General features: G+C 52.1%; 1 protein-coding gene across 1 annotated transcript in view; it reads right to left on the bottom strand.

The window, feature by feature from the left end:
• LOC146822149 (exostosin-1-like) overlaps positions 1–22,946 on the bottom strand; it is a 266,363-nt gene that overhangs the window by 19,586 nt on the left and 223,831 nt on the right. The window contains exon 11 of the mRNA XM_085609971.1: positions 19,776–19,947. Coding sequence (XP_085466097.1) covers positions 19,776–19,947 — 172 coding nt within the window. The remainder of the gene's footprint in view (positions 1–19,775; positions 19,948–22,946) is intronic.

Below are 22,946 nucleotides of genomic sequence, written 5' to 3'. Positions count from 1 at the left end.
TTCTTCAGAAGGGGGAGAAGGCATGGATCACTCTTCACCAGAGGGGGAGAAGGCGTGGATCATGCTACACCAGAAGGGGGAGAAGGCGTGGATCACTCTTCTCCAGAAGGGGGAGAAGGCATGGATCACTCTTCACCTGAAGGGGGAGAAGGCGTGGATCACTCTTCACCAGAAGGGGGAGAAGGCGTGGATCACTCTTTAGCAGAGGGTGAGAAGGCGTGGATCACTTTTCATTAGAAGGGGGAGAAGGCGTGGATCACTCTTCACCAGAAGGGGGAGAAGGCGTGGATCACTCTTTAGCAGAGGGGGAGAAGGCGTGGATCACTCTTCATTAGAAGGGGGAGAAGGCGTGGATCACTCGGCATGGATCACTCTTCACCAGAAGGGGGAGAAGGCGTGGATCACTCTTCACCAGAAGGGGGAGAAGGCGTGGATCACTCTTCACCAGAAGGGGGAGAAGGCGTGGATCACTCTTCACCAGAAGGGGGAGAAGGCATGGATCACTCTTTAGCAGAGGGGGAGAAGGCGTGGATCACTGTTCACCAGAAGGGGGAGAAGGCATAGATCACTCTTTACCAAAAGGGGAAGAAGGCATGAATCACTCTTCACCAGAAGGGGGTGAAGGTGTGGATCACTCAACACCAGAAGGGGGAGAAGGCGTGAATCACTCTTTACCAAAAGGGGAAGAAGGCATGGATCACTCTTCACCAGAAGGGGGAGAAAACATGGATCACTCTTCAATAGAAAGGGAAGAAGGCATGGATCACTCTTCACCAGAAGGGGGAGAAAACATGGATCACTCTTCAATAGAAAGGGAAGAAGGCGTGGATCACTCTTCTCCAGAAGGGGGAGAAGGCGTGGATCACTCTTCACCAGAGGGGGAGAAGGCGTGGATCACGCTACACCAGAAGGGGGAGAAGGTGTTGATCACTCTTCTCCAGAAGGGGGAGAAGGCATGGATCACTCTTCACCTGAAGGGGGAGACGGCGTGGATCACTCTTCACCAGAAGGGGGAGAAGGCGTGGATCACTCTTTAGCAGAGGGTGAGAAGGCGTGGATCACTCTTCATTAGAAGGGGGAGAAGGCGTGGATCACTCTTCACCAGAAGGGGGAGAAGGCGTGGATCACTCTTTAGCAGAGGGGGAGAAGGTGTGGATCACTCTTCACCAGAAGGGGGAGAAGGCGTGGATCACTCTTTAGCAGAGGGGGAGAAGGTATGGATCACTCTTCACTAGAAGGGGGAGAAGGCGTGGATCACTCTTCACCAGAGGGGGAGACGGCGTGGATCACTCTACACCAGAAGGGGAAGAAGGCGTGGATCACTCTTCACCAGAGGGGGAGACGGCGTGGATCACTCTACACCAGAAGGGGAAGAAGGCGTGGATCACTCTTCACCAGAAGAGGGAGAAGTCGTGGATCACTCTTCACCAGAAGGGAGAGAAGGCGTGGATCACTCTTTAGCAGAGGGGGAGAAGGCATGGATCACTCTTCACTGGAAGGGGGAGAAGGCGTGGATCACTCTTCACCAGAGGGGGAGAAGGCATGGATCACTCTTCACCAGAAGGGGGGAGAAGGCGTGGATCACTCTTCACCAGAAGGGGGAGAAGGCGTGGATCACTCTTCACCAGAAGGGGGAGAAGGCGTGGATCACTCTTCCCCAGAAGGGGGAGAAGGCATGGATCACTCTTTAGCAGAGGGGGAGAAGGTGTGGATCACTCTTCACCAGAAGGGGGAGAAGGCGTGGATCACTCTTTAGCAGAGGGGGAGAAGGCGTGGATCACGCTACACCAGAAGGGGGAGAAGGCGTGGATCACTCTTCTTCAGAAGGGGGAGAAGGCATGGATCACTCTTCACCAGAGGGGGAGAAGGCGTGGATCACGCTACACCAGAAGGGGGAGAAGGCGTGGATCACTCTTCTCCAGAAGGGGGAGAAGGCATGGATCACTCTTCACCTGAAGGGGGAGAAGGCGTGGATCACTCTTCACCAGAAGGGGGAGAAGGCGTGGATCACTCTTTAGCAGAGGGTGAGAAGGCGTGGATCACTTTTCATTAGAAGGAGGAGAAGGCGTGGATCACTCTTCACCAGAAGGGGGAGAAGGCGTGGATCACTCTTTAGCAGAGGGGGAGAAGGCGTGGATCACTCTTCATTAGAAGGGGGAGAAGGCGTGGATCACTCGGCATGGATCACTCTTCACCAGAAGGGGGAGAAGGCGTGGATCACTCTTCACCAGAAGGGGGAGAAGGCGTGGATCACTCTTCACCAGAAGGGGGAGAAGGCGTGGATCACTCTTCACCAGAAGGGGGAGAAGGCATGGATCACTCTTTAGCAGAGGGGGAGAAGGCGTGGATAACTGTTCACCAGAAGGGGGAGAAGGCATAGATCACTCTTTACCAAAAGGGGAAGAAGGCATGAATCACTCTTCACCAGAAGGGGGTGAAGGTGTGGATCACTCAACACCAGAAGGGGGAGAAGGCGTGAATCACTCTTTACCAAAAGGGGAAGAAGGCATGGATCACTCTTCACCAGAAGGGGGAGAAAACATGGATCACTCTTCAATAGAAAGGGAAGAAGGCATGGATCAGTCTTCACCAGAAGGGGGAGAAGGCAAGGCTCACTCTTCACCAGAAGGGGGAGAAGGCATGGATCACTATTCACCAGAAGGGGGGTGAAGGCGTGGATCACTCTTCACCAGAGGGGGAGAAGGCATGGATCACTCTTCACCAGAAGGGGGGAGAAGGCGTGGATCACTCTTCACCAGAAGGGGGAGAAGGCGTGGATCACTCTTCACCAGAAGGGGGAGAAGGTGTGGATCACTCTTCACCAGAAGGGGGAGAAGGCATGGATCACTCTTTAGCAGAGGGGGAGAAGGTGTGGATCACTCTTCACCAGAAGGGGGAGAAGGCGTGGATCACTCTTTAGCAGAGGGGGAGAAGGCGTGGATCACGCTACACCAGAAGGGGGAGAAGGCGTGGATCACTCTTCTCCAGAAGGGGGAGAAGGCGTGGATCACTCTTCACCAGAGGGGGAGAAGGCGTGGATCACGCTACACCAGAAGGGGGAGAAGGTGTTGATCACTCTTCTCCAGAAGGGGGAGAAGGCATGGATCACTCTTCACCTGAAGGGGGAGACGGCGTGGATCACTCTTCACCAGAAGGGGGAGAAGGCGTGGATCACTCTTTAGCAGAGGGTGAGAAGGCGTGGATCACTCTTCATTAGAAGGGGGAGAAGGCGTGGATCACTCTTCACCAGAAGGGGGAGAAGGCGTGGATCACTCTTTAGCAGAGGGGGAGAAGGTGTGGATCACTCTGCACCAGAAGGGGGAGAAGGCGTGGATCACTCTTTAGCAGAGGGGGAGAAGGTATGGATCACTCTTCACTAGAAGGGGGAGAAGGCGTGGATCACTCTTCACCAGAGGGGGAGACGGCGTGGATCACTCTACACCAGAAGGGGAAGAAGGCGTGGATCACTCTTCACCAGAGGGGGAGACGGCGTGGATCACTCTACACCAGAAGGGGAAGAAGTCGTGGATCACTCTTCACCAGAAGGGAGAGAAGGCGTGGATCACTCTTTAGCAGAGGGGGAGAAGGCATGGATCACTCTTCACTAGAAGGGGGAGAAGGCGTGGATCACTCTTCACCAGAGGGGGAGAAGGCATGGATCACTCTTCACCAGAAGGGGGGAGAAGGCGTGGATCACTCTTCACCAGAAGGGGGAGAAGGCGTGGATCACTCTTCACCAGAAGGGGGAGAAGGCGTGGATCACTCTTCCCCAGAAGGGGGAGAAGGCATGGATCACTCTTTAGCAGAGGGGGAGAAGGTGTGGATCACTCTTCACCAGAAGGGGGAGAAGGCGTGGATCACTCTTTAGCAGAGGGGGAGAAGGCGTGGATCACGCTACACCAGAAGGGGGAGAAGGCGTGGATCACTCTTCTTCAGAAGGGGGAGAAGGTATGGATCACTCTTCACCAGAGGGGGAGAAGGCGTGGATCATGCTACACCAGAAGGGGGAGAAGGCGTGGATCACTCTTCTCCAGAAGGGGGAGAAGGCATGGATCACTCTTCACCTGAAGGGGGAGAAGGCGTGGATCACTCTTCACCAGAAGGGGGAGAAGGCGTGGATCACTCTTTAGCAGAGGGTGAGAAGGCGTGGATCACTTTTCATTAGAAGGGGGAGAAGGCGTGGATCACTCTTCACCAGAAGGGGGAGAAGGCGTGGATCACTCTTTAGCAGAGGGGGAGAAGGCGTGGATCACTCTTCATTAGAAGGGGGAGAAGGCGTGGATCACTCGGCATGGATCACTCTTCACCAGAAGGGGGAGAAGGCGTGGATCACTCTTCACCAGAAGGGGGAGAAGGCGTGGATCACTCTTCACCAGAAGGGGGAGAAGGCGTGGATCACTCTTCACCAGAAGGGGGAGAAGGCATGGATCACTCTTTAGCAGAGGGGGAGAAGGCGTGGATCACTGTTCACCAGAAGGGGGAGAAGGCATAGATCACTCTTTACCAAAAGGGGAAGAAGGCATGAATCACTCTTCACCAGAAGGGGGTGAAGGTGTGGATCACTCAACACCAGAAGGGGGAGAAGGCGTGAATCACTCTTTACCAAAAGGGGAAGAAGGCATGGATCACTCTTCACCAGAAGGGGGAGAAAACATGGATCACTCTTCAATAGAAAGGGAAGAAGGCATGGATCACTCTTCACCAGAAGGGGGAGAAAACATGGATCACTCTTCAATAGAAAGGGAAGAAGGCGTGGATCACTCTTCTCCAGAAGGGGGAGAAGGCGTGGATCACTCTTCACCAGAGGGGGAGAAGGCGTGGATCACGCTACACCAGAAGGGGGAGAAGGTGTTGATCACTCTTCTCCAGAAGGGGGAGAAGGCATGGATCACTCTTCACCTGAAGGGGGAGACGGCGTGGATCACTCTTCACCAGAAGGGGGAGAAGGCGTGGATCACTCTTTAGCAGAGGGTGAGAAGGCGTGGATCACTCTTCATTAGAAGGGGGAGAAGGCGTGGATCACTCTTCACCAGAAGGGGGAGAAGGCGTGGATCACTCTTTAGCAGAGGGGGAGAAGGTGTGGATCACTCTTCACCAGAAGGGGGAGAAGGCGTGGATCACTCTTTAGCAGAGGGGGAGAAGGTATGGATCACTCTTCACTAGAAGGGGGAGAAGGCGTGGATCACTCTTCACCAGAGGGGGAGACGGCGTGGATCACTCTACACCAGAAGGGGAAGAAGGCGTGGATCACTCTTCACCAGAGGGGGAGACGGCGTGGATCACTCTACACCAGAAGGGGAAGAAGGCGTGGATCACTCTTCACCAGAAGAGGGAGAAGTCGTGGATCACTCTTCACCAGAAGGGAGAGAAGGCGTGGATCACTCTTTAGCAGAGGGGGAGAAGGCATGGATCACTCTTCACTGGAAGGGGGAGAAGGCGTGGATCACTCTTCACCAGAGGGGGAGAAGGCATGGATCACTCTTCACCAGAAGGGGGGAGAAGGCGTGGATCACTCTTCACCAGAAGGGGGAGAAGGCGTGGATCACTCTTCACCAGAAGGGGGAGAAGGCGTGGATCACTCTTCCCCAGAAGGGGGAGAAGGCATGGATCACTCTTTAGCAGAGGGGGAGAAGGTGTGGATCACTCTTCACCAGAAGGGGGAGAAGGCGTGGATCACTCTTTAGCAGAGGGGGAGAAGGCGTGGATCACGCTACACCAGAAGGGGGAGAAGGCGTGGATCACTCTTCTTCAGAAGGGGGAGAAGGCATGGATCACTCTTCACCAGAGGGGGAGAAGGCGTGGATCACGCTACACCAGAAGGGGGAGAAGGCGTGGATCACTCTTCTCCAGAAGGGGGAGAAGGCATGGATCACTCTTCACCTGAAGGGGGAGAAGGCGTGGATCACTCTTCACCAGAAGGGGGAGAAGGCGTGGATCACTCTTTAGCAGAGGGTGAGAAGGCGTGGATCACTTTTCATTAGAAGGAGGAGAAGGCGTGGATCACTCTTCACCAGAAGGGGGAGAAGGCGTGGATCACTCTTTAGCAGAGGGGGAGAAGGCGTGGATCACTCTTCATTAGAAGGGGGAGAAGGCGTGGATCACTCGGCATGGATCACTCTTCACCAGAAGGGGGAGAAGGAGTGGATCACTCTTCACCAGAAGGGGGAGAAGGCGTGGATCACTCTTCACCAGAAGGGGGAGAAGGCGTGGATCACTCTTCACCAGAAGGGGGAGAAGGCATGGATCACTCTTTAGCAGAGGGGGAGAAGGCGTGGATAACTGTTCACCAGAAGGGGGAGAAGGCATAGATCACTCTTTACCAAAAGGGGAAGAAGGCATGAATCACTCTTCACCAGAAGGGGGTGAAGGTGTGGATCACTCAACACCAGAAGGGGGAGAAGGCGTGAATCACTCTTTACCAAAAGGGGAAGAAGGCATGGATCACTCTTCACCAGAAGGGGGAGAAAACATGGATCACTCTTCAATAGAAAGGGAAGAAGGCATGGATCAGTCTTCACCAGAAGGGGGAGAAGGCAAGGCTCACTCTTCACCAGAAGGGGGAGAAGGCATGGATCACTATTCACCAGAAGGGGGGTGAAGGCGTGGATCACTCTTCATTAGAAGGGGGAGAAGGCGTGGATCACTCGGCATGGATCACTCTTCACCAGAAGGGGGAGAAGGCGTGGATCACTCTTCTCCAGAAGGGGGAGAAGGCGTGGATCACTCTTCACCAGAGGGGGAGAAGGCGTGGATCACGCTACACCAGAAGGGGGAGAAGGCGTGGATCACTCTTCTCCAGAAGGGGGAGAAGGCATGGATCACTCTTCACCTGAAGGGGGAGAAGGCGTGGATCACTCTTCACCAGAAGGGGGAGAAGGCATGGATAACTCTTTAGCAGAGGGTGAGAAGGCGTGGATCACTCTTCATTAGAAGGGGGAGAAGGCGTGGATCACTCTTCACCAGAAGGGGGAGAAGGCGTGGATCACTCTTTAGCAGAGGGGGAGAAGGTGTGGATCACTCTTCACCAGAAGGGGGAGAAGGCGTGGATCACTCTTCACCAGAAGGGGGAGAAGGCGTGGATCACTCTTCACCAGAAGGAGGAGAAGGCGTGGATCACTCTTCCCCAGAAGGGGGAGAAGGCATGGATCACTCTTTAGCAGAGGGGGAGAAGGTGTGGATCACTCTTCACCAGAAGGGGGAGAAGGCGTGGATCACTCTTTAGCAGAGGGGGAGAAGGCGTGGATCACGCTACACCAGAAGGGGGAGAAGGCGTGGATCACTCTTCTTCAGAAGGGGGAGAAGGCGTGGATCACTCTTCACCAGAGGGGGAGAAGGCGTGGATCACGCTACACCAGAAGGGGGAGAAGGCGTGGATCAGTCTTCTCCAGAAGGGGGAGAAGGCATGGATCACTCTTCACCTGAAGGGGAAAAAGGCGTGGATCACTCTTCACCAGAAGGGGGAGAAGGCGTGGATCACTCTTTAGCAGAGGGTGAGAAGGCGTGGATCACTCTTCATTAGAAGGGGGAGAAGGCGTGGATCACTCTTCACCAGAAGGGGGAGAAGGCGTGGATCACTCTTTAGCAGAGGGGGAGAAGGCGTGGATCACTCTTCATTAGAAGGGGGAGAAGGCGTGGATCACTCGGCATGGATCACTCTTCACCAGAAGGGGGAGAAGGCGTGGATCGCTCTTCACCAGAAGGGGGAGAAGGCGTGGATCACTCTTCACCAGAAGGGGGAGAAGGCTTGGATCACTCTTCACCAGAAGGGGGAGAAGGCATGGATCACTCTTTAGCAAAGGGGGAGAAGGCGTGGATCACTGTTCACCAGAAGGGGGAGAAGGCGTAGATCACTCTTTACCAAAAGGGGAAGAAGGCATGAATCACTCTTCACCAGAAGGGGGTGAAGGTGTGGATCACTCAACACCAGAAGGGGGAGAAGGCGTGAATCACTCTTTACCAAAAGGGGAAGAAGGCATGGATCACTCTTCACCAGAAGGGGGAGAAAACATGGATCACTCTTCAATAGAAAGGGAAGAAGGCATGTATCAGTCTTCACCAGAAGGAGGAGAAGGCAAGGCTCACTCTTCACCAGAAGGGGGAGAAGGCATGGATCACTATTCACCAGAAGGGGGGTGAAGGCGTGGATCACTCTTCATTAGAAGGGGGAGAAGGCGTGGATCACTCAGCATGGATCACTCTTCACCAGAAGGGGGAGAAGGCGTGGATCACTCTTCTCCAGAAGGGGAAGAAGGCGTGGATAACTCTTCACCAGAGGGGGAGAAGGCGTGGATCACGCTACACCAGAAGGGGGAGAAGGCGTGGATCACTCTTCTCCAGAAGGGGGAGAAGGCATGGATCACTCTTCACCTGAAGGGGGAGAAGGCGTGGATCACTCTTCACCAGAAGGGGGAGAAGGCGTGGATCACTCTTTAGCAGAGGGTGAGAAGGCGTGGATCACTCTTCATTAGAAGGGGGAGAAGGCGTGGATCACTCTTCACCAGAAGGGGGAGAAGGCGTGGATCACTCTTTAGCAGAGGGGGAGAAGGTGTGGATCACTCTTCACCAGAAGGGGGAGAAGGCGTGGATCACTCTTTAGCAGAGGGGGAGAAGGTATGGATCACTCTTCACTAGAAGGGGGAGAAGGCGTGGATCACTCTTCACCAGAGGGGGAGACGGCGTGGATCACTCTACACCAGAAGGGGGAGAAGGCGTGGATCACTCTACTCCAGAAGGGGGAGAAGGCATGGATCACTCTACACCTGAAGGGGGAGAAGGCGTGGATCACTCTTCACCAGAAGGGGGAGAAGGCGTGGATCACTCTTTAGCAGAGGGTGAGAAGGCGTGGATCACTCTTCATTAGAAGGGGGAGAAGGCGTGGATCACTCGGCATGGATCACTCTTCACCAGAAGGGGGAGAAGGCGTGGATCACTCTTCACCAGAAGGGGGAGAAGGCGTGGATCACTCTTTACCAGAAGGGGGAGAAGGCGTGGATCACTCTTCACCAGAAGGGGGAGAAGGCATGGATCAGTCTTCACCAGAAGGGAGAGAAGGCAAGGCTCACTCTTCACCAGAAGGGGGAGAAGGCATGGATCACTATTCACCAGAAGAGGGGTGAAGGCGTGGATCACTCTTCACCAGAGGGGGAGAAGGCATGGATCACTTTTCACCAGAAGGGGGGAGGAGGCGTGGATCACTCTTCACCAGAAGGGGGAGAAGGCGTGGATCACTCTTCACCAGAAGGGGGAGAAGGCGTGGATCACTCTTCACCAGAAGGGGGAGAAGGCATGGATCATTCTTTAGCAGAGGGGGAGAAGGTGTGGATCACTCTTCACCAGAAGGGGGAGAAGGCGTGGATCACTCTTTAGCAGAGGGGGAGAAGGCGTGGATCACGCTACACCAGAAGGGGGAGAAGGCGTGGATCACTCTTCTCCAGAAGGGGGAGAAGGCGTGGATCACTCTTCACCAGAGGGGGAGAAGGCGTGGATCACGCTACACCAGAAGGGGGAGAAGGTGTGGATCACTCTTTACCAAAAGGGGAAGAAGGCATGGATCACTCTTCACCAGAAGGGGGAGAAAACATGGATCACTCTTCAATAGAAAGGGAAGAAGGCATGGATCAGTCTTCACCAGAAGGGGGAGAAGGCAAGGCTCACTCTTCACCAGAAGGGGGAGAAGGCATGGATCACTATTCACCAGAAGGGGGGTGAAGGCGTGGATCACTCTTCATTAGAAGGGGGAGAAGGCGTGGATCACTCGGCATGGATCACTCTTCACCAGAAGGGGGAGAAGGCGTGGATCACTCTTCTCCAGAAGGGGGAGAAGGCGTGGATCACTCTTCACCAGAGGGGGAGAAGGCGTGGATCACGCTACACCAGAAGGGGGAGAAGGCGTGGATCACTCTTCTCCAGAAGGGGGAGAAGGCATGGATCACTCTTCACCTGAAGGGGGAGAAGGCGTGGATCACTCTTCACCAGAAGGGGGAGAAGGCATGGATAACTCTTTAGCAGAGGGTGAGAAGGCGTGGATCACTCTTCATTAGAAGGGGGAGAAGGCGTGGATCACTCTTCACCAGAAGGGGGAGAAGGCGTGGATCACTCTTTAGCAGAGGGGGAGAAGGTGTGGATCACTCTTCACCAGAAGGGGGAGAAGGCGTGGATCACTCTTCACCAGAAGGGGGAGAAGGCGTGGATCACTCTTCACCAGAAGGAGGAGAAGGCGTGGATCACTCTTCCCCAGAAGGGGGAGAAGGCATGGATCACTCTTTAGCAGAGGGGGAGAAGGTGTGGATCACTCTTCACCAGAAGGGGGAGAAGGCGTGGATCACTCTTTAGCAGAGGGGGAGAAGGCGTGGATCACGCTACACCAGAAGGGGGAGAAGGCGTGGATCACTCTTCTTCAGAAGGGGGAGAAGGCGTGGATCACTCTTCACCAGAGGGGGAGAAGGCGTGGATCACGCTACACCAGAAGGGGGAGAAGGCGTGGATCAGTCTTCTCCAGAAGGGGGAGAAGGCATGGATCACTCTTCACCTGAAGGGGAAAAAGGCGTGGATCACTCTTCACCAGAAGGGGGAGAAGGCGTGGATCACTCTTTAGCAGAGGGTGAGAAGGCGTGGATCACTCTTCATTAGAAGGGGGAGAAGGAGTGGATCACTCTTCACCAGAAGGGGGAGAAGGCGTGGATCACTCTTTAGCAGAGGGGGAGAAGGCGTGGATCACTCTTCATTAGAAGGGGGAGAAGGCGTGGATCACTCGGCATGGATCACTCTTCACCAGAAGGGGGAGAAGGCGTGGATCGCTCTTCACCAGAAGGGGGAGAAGGCGTGGATCACTCTTCACCAGAAGGGGGAGAAGGCTTGGATCACTCTTCACCAGAAGGGGGAGAAGGCATGGATCACTCTTTAGCAAAGGGGGAGAAGGCGTGGATCACTGTTCACCAGAAGGGGGAGAAGGCGTAGATCACTCTTTACCAAAAGGGGAAGAAGGCATGAATCACTCTTCACCAGAAGGGGGTGAAGGTGTGGATCACTCAACACCAGAAGGGGGAGAAGGCGTGAATCACTCTTTACCAAAAGGGGAAGAAGGCATGGATCACTCTTCACCAGAAGGGGGAGAAAACATGGATCACTCTTCAATAGAAAGGGAAGAAGGCATGGATCAGTCTTCACCAGAAGGAGGAGAAGGCAAGGCTCACTCTTCACCAGAAGGGGGAGAAGGCATGGATCACTATTCACCAGAAGGGGGGTGAAGGCGTGGATCACTCTTCATTAGAAGGGGGAGAAGGCGTGGATCACTCAGCATGGATCACTCTTCACCAGAAGGGGGAGAAGGCGTGGATCACTCTTCTCCAGAAGGGGAAGAAGGCGTGGATAACTCTTCACCAGAGGGGGAGAAGGCGTGGATCACGCTACACCAGAAGGGGGAGAAGGCGTGGATCACTCTTCTCCAGAAGGGGGAGAAGGCATGGATCACTCTTCACCTGAAGGGGGAGAAGGCGTGGATCACTCTTCACCAGAAGGGGGAGAAGGCGTGGATCACTCTTTAGCAGAGGGTGAGAAGGCGTGGATCACTCTTCATTAGAAGGGGGAGAAGGCGTGGATCACTCTTCACCAGAAGGGGGAGAAGGCGTGGATCACTCTTTAGCAGAGGGGGAGAAGGTGTGGATCACTCTTCACCAGAAGGGGGAGAAGGCGTGGATCACTCTTTAGCAGAGGGGGAGAAGGTATGGATCACTCTTCACTAGAAGGGGGAGAAGGCGTGGATCACTCTTCACCAGAGGGGGAGACGGCGTGGATCACTCTACACCAGAAGGGGGAGAAGGCGTGGATCACTCTACTCCAGAAGGGGGAGAAGGCATGGATCACTCTACACCTGAAGGGGGAGAAGGCGTGGATCACTCTTCACCAGAAGGGGGAGAAGGCGTGGATCACTCTTTAGCAGAGGGTGAGAAGGCGTGGATCACTCTTCATTAGAAGGGGGAGAAGGCGTGGATCACTCGGCATGGATCACTCTTCACCAGAAGGGGGAGAAGGCGTGGATCACTCTTCACCAGAAGGGGGAGAAGGCGTGGATCACTCTTTACCAGAAGGGGGAGAAGGCGTGGATCACTCTTCACCAGAAGGGGGAGAAGGCATGGATCAGTCTTCACCAGAAGGGAGAGAAGGCAAGGCTCACTCTTCACCAGAAGGGGGAGAAGGCATGGATCACTATTCACCAGAAGAGGGGTGAAGGCGTGGATCACTCTTCACCAGAGGGGGAGAAGGCATGGATCACTTTTCACCAGAAGGGGGGAGGAGGCGTGGATCACTCTTCACCAGAAGGGGGAGAAGGCGTGGATCACTCTTCACCAGAAGGGGGAGAAGGCGTGGATCACTCTTCACCAGAAGGGGGAGAAGGCATGGATCATTCTTTAGCAGAGGGGGAGAAGGTGTGGATCACTCTTCACCAGAAGGGGGAGAAGGCGTGGATCACTCTTTAGCAGAGGGGGAGAAGGCGTGGATCACGCTACACCAGAAGGGGGAGAAGGCGTGGATCACTCTTCTCCAGAAGGGGGAGAAGGCGTGGATCACTCTTCACCAGAGGGGGAGAAGGCGTGGATCACGCTACACCAGAAGGGGGAGAAGGTGTGGATCACTCTTCTCCAGAAGGGGGAGAAGGCATGGATCACTCTTCACCTGAAGGGGGAGACGGCGTGGATCACTCTTCACCAGAAGGGGGAGAAGGCGTGGATCACTCTTTAGCAGAGGGTGAGAAGGCGTGGATCACTCTTCATTAGAAGGGGGAGAAGGCGTGGATCACTCTTCACCAGAAGGGGGAGAAGGCGTGGATTACTCTTTAGCAGAGGGGGAGAAGGTGTGGATCACTCTTCACCAGAAGGGGGAGAAGGCGTGGATCACTCTTTAGCAGAGGGGGAGAAGGTATGGATCACTCTTCACTAGAAGGGGGAGAAGGCGTGGATCACTCTTCACCAGAGGGGGAGACGGCGTGGATCACTACACCAGAAGGGGAAGAAGGCGTGGATCACTCTTCTCCAGAAGGGAGAGAAGGCGTGGATCACTCTTTAGCAGAGGGGGAGAAGGCATAGATCACTCTTCACTAGAAGGGGGAGAAGGCGTGGGTCACTCTTCACCAGAGGGGGAGAAGGCATGGATCACTCTTCACCAGAAGGGGGGAGAAGGCATGGATCACTCTACACCTGAAGGGGGAGAAGGCGTGGATCACTCTTCACCAGAAGGGGGAGAAGGCGTGGATCACTCTTTAGCAGAGGGGGAGAAGGCGTGGATCACTCTTCATTAGAAGGGGGAGAAGGCGTGGATCACTCGGCATGGATCACTCTTCACCAGAAGAGGGAGAAGGCGTGGATCACTCTTCACCAGATGGGAGAGAAGGCGTGGATCACTCTTTAGCAGAGGGGGAGAAGGCATAGATCACTCTTCACTAGAAGGGGGAGAAGGCGTGGGTCACTCTTCACCAGAGGGGGAGAAGGCATGGATCACTCTTCACCAGAAGGGGGGAGAAGGCGTGGATCACTCTTCACCAGAAGGGGGAGAAGGCGTGGATCACTCTTCCCAAGAAGGGGGAGAAGGCGTGGATCACTCTTCACCAGAAGGGGGAGAAGGCATGGATCACTCTTTAGCAGAGGGGGAGAAGGTGTGGATCACTCTTCACCAGAAGGGGGAGAAGGCATGGATCACTCTTTAGCAGAGGGGGAGAAGGCATGGATCACGCTACACCAGAAGGGGGAGAAGGCGTGGATCACTCTTCTCCAGAAGGGGGAGAAGGCGTGGATCACTCTTCACCAGAAGGGGAGAAGGCGTGGATCACGCTACACCAGAAGGGGGAGAAGGCGTGGATCACTCTTCTCCAGAAGGAGGAGAAGGCATGGATCACTCTTCACCTGAAGGGGGAGAAGGCATGGATCACTCTTCACCAGAAGGGGGAGAAGGCGTGGATCACTATTCACTAGAAGGGGGAGAAGGTGTGACTCACTCTTCACCAGAGGGGGAGAATGCATGGATCACTCTTCACCAGAAGGGGGAGAAGGCGTGGATCAGTCTTTAGTAGATGGGGAGAAGGCATGGATCACTCTTCATTGGAAGGGGGAGAAGGCGTGCATCACTCTTCACCAGAGGGGGAGAAGGCGTGGATCACTCTTCACCAGAGGGGGAGAAGGCGTGGATCACTCTTCACCAGAAGGTGGGAGAAGGCGTGGATCACTCTTCACCATTAGGTGGGAGAGGTTGTGGATCACTCTTCACCGGGGTGGGGATACACTTGAGCCAAAGTGGAGGCAGCATGCAGTTACACTGGTACATGCACCTAGAATGACGCCACCCGGCTTGTCCTGCTATTGGCTGCTCGGGGGCAAGGGTAGATCACCTCTGTCATCCTCTGCCCTGTCGTCCAGGATGGCAGTGGTCCTCACACATATCTGCATTGTAGACAGGATCTAAAGCCACAACTGGAGAAGGCCAATGAACTCAGTTCTTTAAGGTCAGCCAAAATCAACCAAGGGAATAAGTCTGGAAACAATGTCGTGGGCGGGAGGACTCAACTCAGGAGATGGGAACTTTCTTTGTAGTTTCCGGAGAAGAGAGAAAACACAGTAAAGTCTCAATGGGATGTTGGTCCATGTGCAGTTGTAAGAAAGGATCAAGGCATTTCTGAATACAAGCTCTGGAGCCTGGCACTCGGAATATCTAGGTGCAACCACGTAACCATCTGCTTCCTGTGTGGTGAATGGCTGAGTACCCCAAACTAGAACACCTGAAGCAGGCACCAGCATCAGTGACCCGTCACTGGCCCTGTACACCTCCCCAGGAGGTTGCAGAGTCCACCTCCACCTCTCAATGTGGAGCCGTCAGTGCAGAGACCGAGCAGGAGTTCCAACATTCTCTGGGAATGATTTCATCATCACCGGAAATCCCAAGTCTGCCAGGTCAAAGGGTAGAGCCCAGTGAGGTCACAGGGGCTTATGTATAAGTGCGCCTCACGAGTGATAGTGCACTTTACAAATACTTATAACATAATATGTCAGTGCTTAATTTGTAAAAAAAACACACAAAAATGTGCCATGGCCCTAGGGTGACCAACTGGCATGCGTGCAAATTCAGGACAGTGAGTGTAAAATTCAGGACAAAGGGTCAAAATTCAGGACAGGAGGTCAAAATTCAAGACAAAACTTCGGAACAGAAGGTGAGTTTTACAGATACATCGGAGTTCTCGCACAATAGTATATAAGTAAGCTTATCCATATCCAAACATATTCAACCATTTGCAAACCTATCCATCATGTATCCTTCCAACCATCAATCAATAAATCAGGGGTTTACAAAGCACGCTACTCACCCGTGAGGGTCTCAAGGCGCTGGGGGAGGGGGTTTGGGGGGGTGCAGCTCCAGTTCAATCCAAGAGCCAGGTCTTGAGGTTCTTTCTGAAGATGTGGAGGGTGGGGGAGCATCTGATGTTCACTGGGAGCTCGTTACAGGCTTTGGCTGCGACGTAGGAGAACGCTCTTCCTCTTGCTCTGGTTCTGCAGATGCAGGGGGTCTCTGCGAGGGCGAGGTCTGCGGAGCAAAGGTTCCTCTTGGGTACGTGGAAGGAGACTCTCTCGTTGAGGTATTTGGGTCCGATGTTGTGGAGGGATTTGTAGGCGTGGGTGAGCAGTTTGAAGGTAAGTCTCTTCTCGACGAGGAGCCAGTGGAGGTCACATAGGTGTCGGGTCATGTGTTCGTGCCGTGGGGTTCCGGGGACGAGTCTGGCTGCGGTGTTCTGGATGGTCTGTAGCCTGTGTAGGAGAGTTCTGTTGATTCCGGCGTAGAGGGCGTTGCTGTAGTCCAATCTGCTGGTTATGAGTGCGTGGGTGATGGTTTTTCTGCATTCTGGGGGTATCCATTTGAAGGTTTTGTGGAGGATCCGAAGGCAGTCGAAGCTGGTGGAGGCGATGGAGTTGATCTGGCGGGTCATGGTGAGGGAGGAGTCGAGGATGATGCCAAGGTTCCGTGCGTGGTCTGTTGGGGTGGGTGGACTCCAGAGGGAGCGAGGAACCATCATTTCACTCATCCATCTCTCCATCCACCCTTACACCAATCCATCCATCCACCCTTTAACCCTATCCATCCATACCCTCATCCATCCACTCTTCCACTCATCTATCCTTTCACTCATCCATCCAGCCATTTACCCTTTCACCCATCCAGCCATCCTTTTATTTACTCATCCATCCACCCAGTCACTCATCCTCCCACCCATTTACCCTTTCAGTCATCCATTGATCCTCCCTTTCTCTCTCCATCAACCCTTTCACTTAGCCATCCTTCCTTCCATTCATCCACCCACCCATCCATCTACTCATTCACTCATGAATCTATCCATTGACCCTATCACTCATCCATCCTTTATCTCATCTATTCACTCTTTTACTCCTTCACTCAACTGTCCATCCTTTTGTCCATCTACCCTCCCTTTCACTTACTCATCCATTCTTACATCTAACCTTTCACTCATCCGTCCATCCATTCACCCTTTCACTTATCAATCCATCCATCATTTCACTCATCTATCCACCCATTCACTCACCCATTATCCACCCTTTTACTCATCCATCCATCCTTCCACTCATCCATCCTTCCTTTTACCCATCCATCTACCCTTCCACCCACACATCCATCTATTTATCTTTTTTCTCATCCATCCTTCCACTCACTCATCCATCCATCCTTTCTCTCATTATTCCTCCATTCACCCTTTAATTTATCCATTCACCCTTTCACTAATCCATCCAGCCATCCAGCCATCCAGCCATCCCTTCACTTACTCACTCGCCTACCCTTACATATTTATTATGAGCTGAGCCTTTGTCTGCAGAGTTGCAGACAGAAGAGGCCCATCAAGAATTTCACCCTTGCTGTAGTTCCTAAAGGAAGGGGTGGGGGTAGGGTTCACTATGCCCCTGCACATATGCAATCTGAAAAAGTGGAAGTCGTGAGTCATGCATGATGCACAGTGCCAGGCTATGAGGTGACTGTGACATGGTGCTGTTTCCAGGGTTTTAAGTGGGATGAAAAAACTAGGGGTTCTCTCAAAAGGGGGTGTTTGATGTAATTAAGGGCTTGGCTCAAAACACCTAAGCTAAAAATCCGTGCTTAGTATAGTGTACCGCATGACCGGTATTTTGCCTCTTCTGCCATTGTATCCAGATATATAACACAAGTAACGTTACGCCTATACCAAGCCAGAACTATTGGCTTTGTCAATGGTTGTTAGTTGCATAAAATACAAAAGCAGAAACTGTGGCTTAGTTGAATATATAATATTGAAAATGCATCAGTTCTAAAATGATGAGACTGTGAAAGAACTCTAGCCCCTTCTTGTTAGCTTCTTTCATCAGAGTATTTTCTTGAACTGGTTTCTCACCTAGCAGCATTGGCGTGTTTGCACATTTCTTCCATCTGACAGAACCCTGCCCTAGAAGGAGGCTGGGGGAGGCCACCACATGCTTTGCAGTCCAGAGTGGCCCATTGTCATTCTGTATGTGGCAATCAGCCGGCATGCAGAATGACAAAGGGCAGAGTGGGGCTGCTCTTGGGCTCCAAGGAGGAGTGCGAGGCGGCCCCATCAGGGAATCGAGGCTACATGCAGGGGACAGTGATGTTCCCGCAATGCCCAAAATTACGGACAAAAGGCGTCCGTAAAAGGGACGGTCCGTGAAATTTACGGACGGCTGGTCACCCTACAGGGCCCTCGTCAGATCACTGCAGCCAGCACCACACATTGCCCCTGCTATGCTGCCAATCAGAGGCGCAACTAGAGCCAAATTTCGGGGGGGGGGGCTAAAAAAAAAATTCGGGGGGGGGGCTGAATCTTTAAGCAATAGGCAGCGTGGAGCAGCAGGGGCTCTTAGAAGGGGTGAAACAACAGCAAGGCCTCATTAACATGCAAATGGTCTTTTAAAGACCTGTGAAGTGCTCTGGTGCGGCTCTGTCTGTGCCCGGAAGCGGCCTCATCCCGGGCTGCCACACGCGACGGGGGGGGGGGGCTGAAGCCCTTTGAGTGCAATGGGTGTTGCGCGCCTGCTGCCAATGAAAGTACCTACACAACTACTAACATCACACTCCTGCAAGTGTGACAACCCACACTATTCCGGGCCACCCAACGTTATAACAGTAGTCTGGCTGGCAGGTTTTAATAGTTTTTAATGTTTATTCCATTATTAATCTCTAAAATTTGACAACCAGCGCCACCGTGTGGCAGACTGTCATAAGTGCCGGTATTGACAATTAGGTACCAGTGCCGGAAACCGCCGACTCCAACTAAGCACTGATAACAATGCTACCAGACACAGACTCCGAAGACACCTTCAGATCCTTCGGGAAGCTGTATAAGTAGGTCAACCAGAGAGCCAAGCCTCGCCTGGGCCTCACTCAGGACGCTCAGTTCCACCCATGAGGAGTTTCTCACTAAGGAAGGCTCTTCGACTTTGCAGCTTGATCTCCACCGGTCAGACCTTATATTGTTTACTTCCGGCCAGACCGCAGGCGTGTACTTCCGGTCAGCACTCATCCACGCACTGATGGCGAGACCTCACAATACACTTTTAAGCTGCTTTCAGGCGTTGGGGCTATTATTGTGAACTGTGTCTGAGATTGTCACTGCAGCTCAAGGCCCTCGTAGGCAGACATATCTCAGGCCTGGACCTCTGACATCACGCCCATCGTCATCGTCATCGTCATCGTCAATCATTATCATCACCCTCCTGCCAGTGTTTGCTCATTCTGCTATCCTTGCTTCATTCTGCGAGCACCAACATTACCAAGCTCTGTAGTACAACACCTGTGTGCGCTCTGATGTACCTGAGCCGTCAGGGGCCGGAGTGCACCGTCTCATCTTTCTATGGCTGAAGCCATATTTAATTACTTGTGTGGTAAATAAATGTATTACCTCATATGCACTATTCCCCTCGAGCTGGTATTTTACACTGCCTTGTTAACTTGGAGTTCTAGTTTAGTTTATATTTGCCTGTGGTGTAGGAGGTGCAGATCTGTCTGCGGTCCTAGTTCTACCACGCACCCCACTGTGGCAGTGAGACCTACTGTTGCCCCTGTACACAGTGTATGTCGCGGCAGTAAAATCCCTGTCGGGTCAGCAGGCGACCCCTTTGCACTGTATGCTGGGCTACTGCATCTGATGTGAAAGATTGTCTCGATTAAACATCTTGGAGACCATTTACAGAATGATTTCTTGTGTGTAAATATATATTTTGCAGTGTCGTATTAGAGGGACTCTCTTTCGCTAGACCATACATGTTTGTTAATTCTTTGGTTAGCTGATCACACTTCAGAAACCCTGGTGAATAAATCCCTCTCTGCTATTATCTAGGTGAGGGCTTGTTGAAGAACAAGGGATGTTACTGTTGACTGCTTCGTGGTAAAGAATATACTAGTTTCACTTCTGTGACCTGCACACAGAGAATAGACAATTGTGTGTGTAAATATCTTGAGAGGATTCACAGCTTAAAGTTAACTTTGCAAAGGTGCTAACACCTCTTCTCCATTCAGCTTCCACCTACTACCAGCCATGCGTCCCTGCTGTGCATTTCTAGCAGAGAGATGTGGGGAAGATAGAGGTGTTATGTTTGGTTTCCAAATACACAAGCATTCAGTTCTACCCCCCCCCCCCGGCACGCCTTCAGGTAACCCCATGTGTCAAGTGCCACAGACGGTGACATTGATGGGACAGTTGTCGCACTGTGGCATAGCCGGATGCCTTTGGCACACACCTGCTGCATCATGGTCTCCTTGTATTGCTTCTTTTGGGTGACTTTGATTGGAGGCAGCTTGGTAACAGCAGAAACCAGGAAGTTCATCAGAATATCTTCACAGTTGGCCATCTGGTCCACCATGCTGTGCAGGCTGCTGGGAAGGTAGAACGTGTACAGGTAATGGTAGTACCTGAAAGGGAAGAGGCAGACAGTCAGAAGAAGAAACATGCCAAGAGCTTGTATGTGGAACACATTCTCCATCAAACATTTTGTAATCATAAATTGCAATATTAAAGCTTTCATCTCAATTGGTTGCCGGGTATCTCCTTCGGCCCACAGTAAGTTTACTCTCAACATCTTTGATTTTTCCATGAGTAGGTACAGCCCTCTGGACTCACTCATAACATTCACCCACAGATCACTGAAGTGGACACCATCACCTAAGAGAGGAACCCACCCATTCGAACTACTGACACCAGACCTGCACGAGCCAAACCAAACTCCAGCCACTCATGGACCTTCTAGAACCCTTTGCAAAGTCCAAGACAGCGTTCGTCTCTCAGTGACTTGTAAAAACACCTAAATGTGCATCTTATTAGACTGGCAGCCTACGTGTAGCCAGGCCCTCTTTTACAATCTACTTTAGATCCGAAACTCCTCCATAACGAAGGTCACAATCTCCGGCCCCATCTTGGCCGAAAGAGCTTTGCTGTAAACCTGTGCAGTAAAGGACAAGCTGTGAGAACCTGGGTATTTAATTGCAGCAGGAGCTCTTTGTCAAGACTAAAATTAGGGACAAGATTCAGAGTTTTTTCCAGCTATTTTACCTAAAAACAACCCTCTCTCTTATGCACGCGATGTTAATACCACTTCGAATTCTAGAGTCGTTAGGTGAATTGTCCATTCAGTGCTGTGTCTAAGCGATCCCTCAGAGGGCTTACATGAGCTCAGGATGTGGCGGGCTGGCTGGTGGTGTGAGGTGATAAGAGACCATGTTGGACTTGCAGAGATGCTTGAATTAACCCTCATGAAAACACAGGGGCATATTATCAAGTAACGGCGTTAAAATTATCGTCACTTTAGCGGCAGAAAACTGCCATCCAGTCAGTCTACTGTAGAAACAAACCTTAGTTTCCGTCGGCAAGATCTAAAATAGTTCTGGCCTGTTAGTTTTTTTTGGAAGAGACTTTTGTCCTACTTCTTGAGTAGTGCTTTAAGAGGTTTCCCCATGAAACTGTGCCATCAACATTACTGACTCACCCTTTCTTTATTTCGCATTCCCAAAGATGATCGGCTGTAAACTCCTCCGTGTCAATTCTCTAAACAACAACCATGCCAATTTCCAGATGAGAAGCAACATGGATCCTTTTGTAATAAATGCACGTACCGCAGAAAGTCGTGAAGATGGAGGTTGGTCTTTGAAGCTGGTCTGAGGACTCCCTTTTCTCCAACTTGTTGCCTCTTCACCAACTGCTGTGCTATCCTTGAGTGTTGGTGAAGAGGACCCAGGATGATGCGACAAGCCCGGGACTAATGTTCTAATAGTCACAACTTCATAGCGACCGGACACTCAGACCCCATCCTTCCTAATCACACTGTGATAAAGTAGTCGCTGCTTCTGTAATCTGCAGCTGCTCTTTACGGGCACCTTCCACTTGTACATCACACACTCCAGGTTCTTGTCAGAATCTTGCTCTGCTGTCGAAAGCTTCTGACCAGACATTTGCTAATTCCCATGTAATGGCTCTGGATTGCCAGGATCATTGTTGTTTTTGAAAAAAAAATTCTGGTCGAAATGTTATTGTTGCTAAATAAATAAAAACATAAATAATATGGTATATACTGGAAGCCTATACAGGGGTCATCCAACCAGCACACAAAACAGATACCAAAAAGAGAAGAAGGGCTGGGTGCGCCAGGGGAACCTCACAGTTCTGGACAAACTTCTAATGCATCTGGTTATTTCTTTGGTAAGTTTAAAAGTTGAAATAGAAGCCCCTACAATGTCAAAATGATGGGATGGCATCCACACACCACTGATACAAAGTGCTGCCGGACCAGGAGAGATCATTAATCCTCTAAATATGTTTGTAAGTGATTTCTAAAAGGAACCTTCCTTACCTGCTACAATTGTAGTCATTACATGTAGGGACCTGAGACATACTGCTGCCTAAATAAATGAAAGCTGGGCACGGGTACTTACTTGAAAGTGTCTATACTGCGCATGCTCAAGGGTTGAGGTCAGGAACTTTAGCTCATTCTGTACACTTTTTAACCCCTCCAATCCCACCTGCGGGTTCTACTGGAAGGGGACTGTCTGTCTCCCCCTCCTGGAAGCTATCACTTCTGCAGCACCCTCTTTTAACCTTGGAAGCAACCTGAGTACTGTTTGTTTTTAATAATTATCTTTTTCTTTCACCTCTCTCCCCCATCTTCCTTCTCTGACTCCATAAGACTGATATCTAGTTACTATGTCAATGCTCCACCTGTGTCACATGATACCTTTCAGAATGAGGACCGGGTGAGAAGCTTTGCAATTCCCTCATTTTAACTTCTTTAGAAGTCTGGCTCACATTCAGCATTTCTGTGCATGGTTTGTCTGAATCCCATGTACTTACACCTGTAAGGAGGCAGTTAGTGGCGGTTTAAAAAACAAACATCTTTCATGTTTACATGGGGGTTTTTGTTCAGCTCTGTGGCATATTTTGTGGTGTTGAGGCTCAGCAGTTCGCTCTCTTGATCAGGACTCCAGTGAGTGCAGTACAGCTCTGTTACTGGCATTCTCCTTCAGCAGAGCGCAGTCGGTGCTGTGCTGGGATTGCTTTCTTTTCCTGTCAGTGCTGTACAGCTCCAGCGTTATCTTCCTTCAGTAGAGCCGAGTCCAGTCGGTCCTCTACCGCTCCTGCATTGCTATCAGTGCAGCGTCAGTGCTGTACAGCTCTAGCATTATCTTCCTTCAGTAGAGCGGAGTCCAGTCAGTCCTCTACCGCTCCTGCATTGCTATCAGTGCAGCGTCCGTGCTGTACAGCTCTAGCATTATCTTCCTTCAGTATATCGGAGTCATGTTAGTCCTCTCCGGGTCCAGCATTGCTATCAGTGCAGCGTCAGTGCTGTACAAATCTGGCATTATCTCCCTTCAGTAGAGCGGAGTCCAGTCAGTCCTCTCCGGCTCCAGCAGTGCTATCAGTG

The sequence above is a fragment of the Triturus cristatus genome, chromosome 6 (assembly GCF_964204655.1).
Source record: "Triturus cristatus chromosome 6, aTriCri1.1, whole genome shotgun sequence".
NCBI classification, from domain to species: domain Eukaryota; kingdom Metazoa; phylum Chordata; class Amphibia; order Caudata; family Salamandridae; genus Triturus; species Triturus cristatus.
Note: the sequence above shows the minus strand (reverse complement) of the source record. Positions and strands in the feature narration are given on the sequence as shown.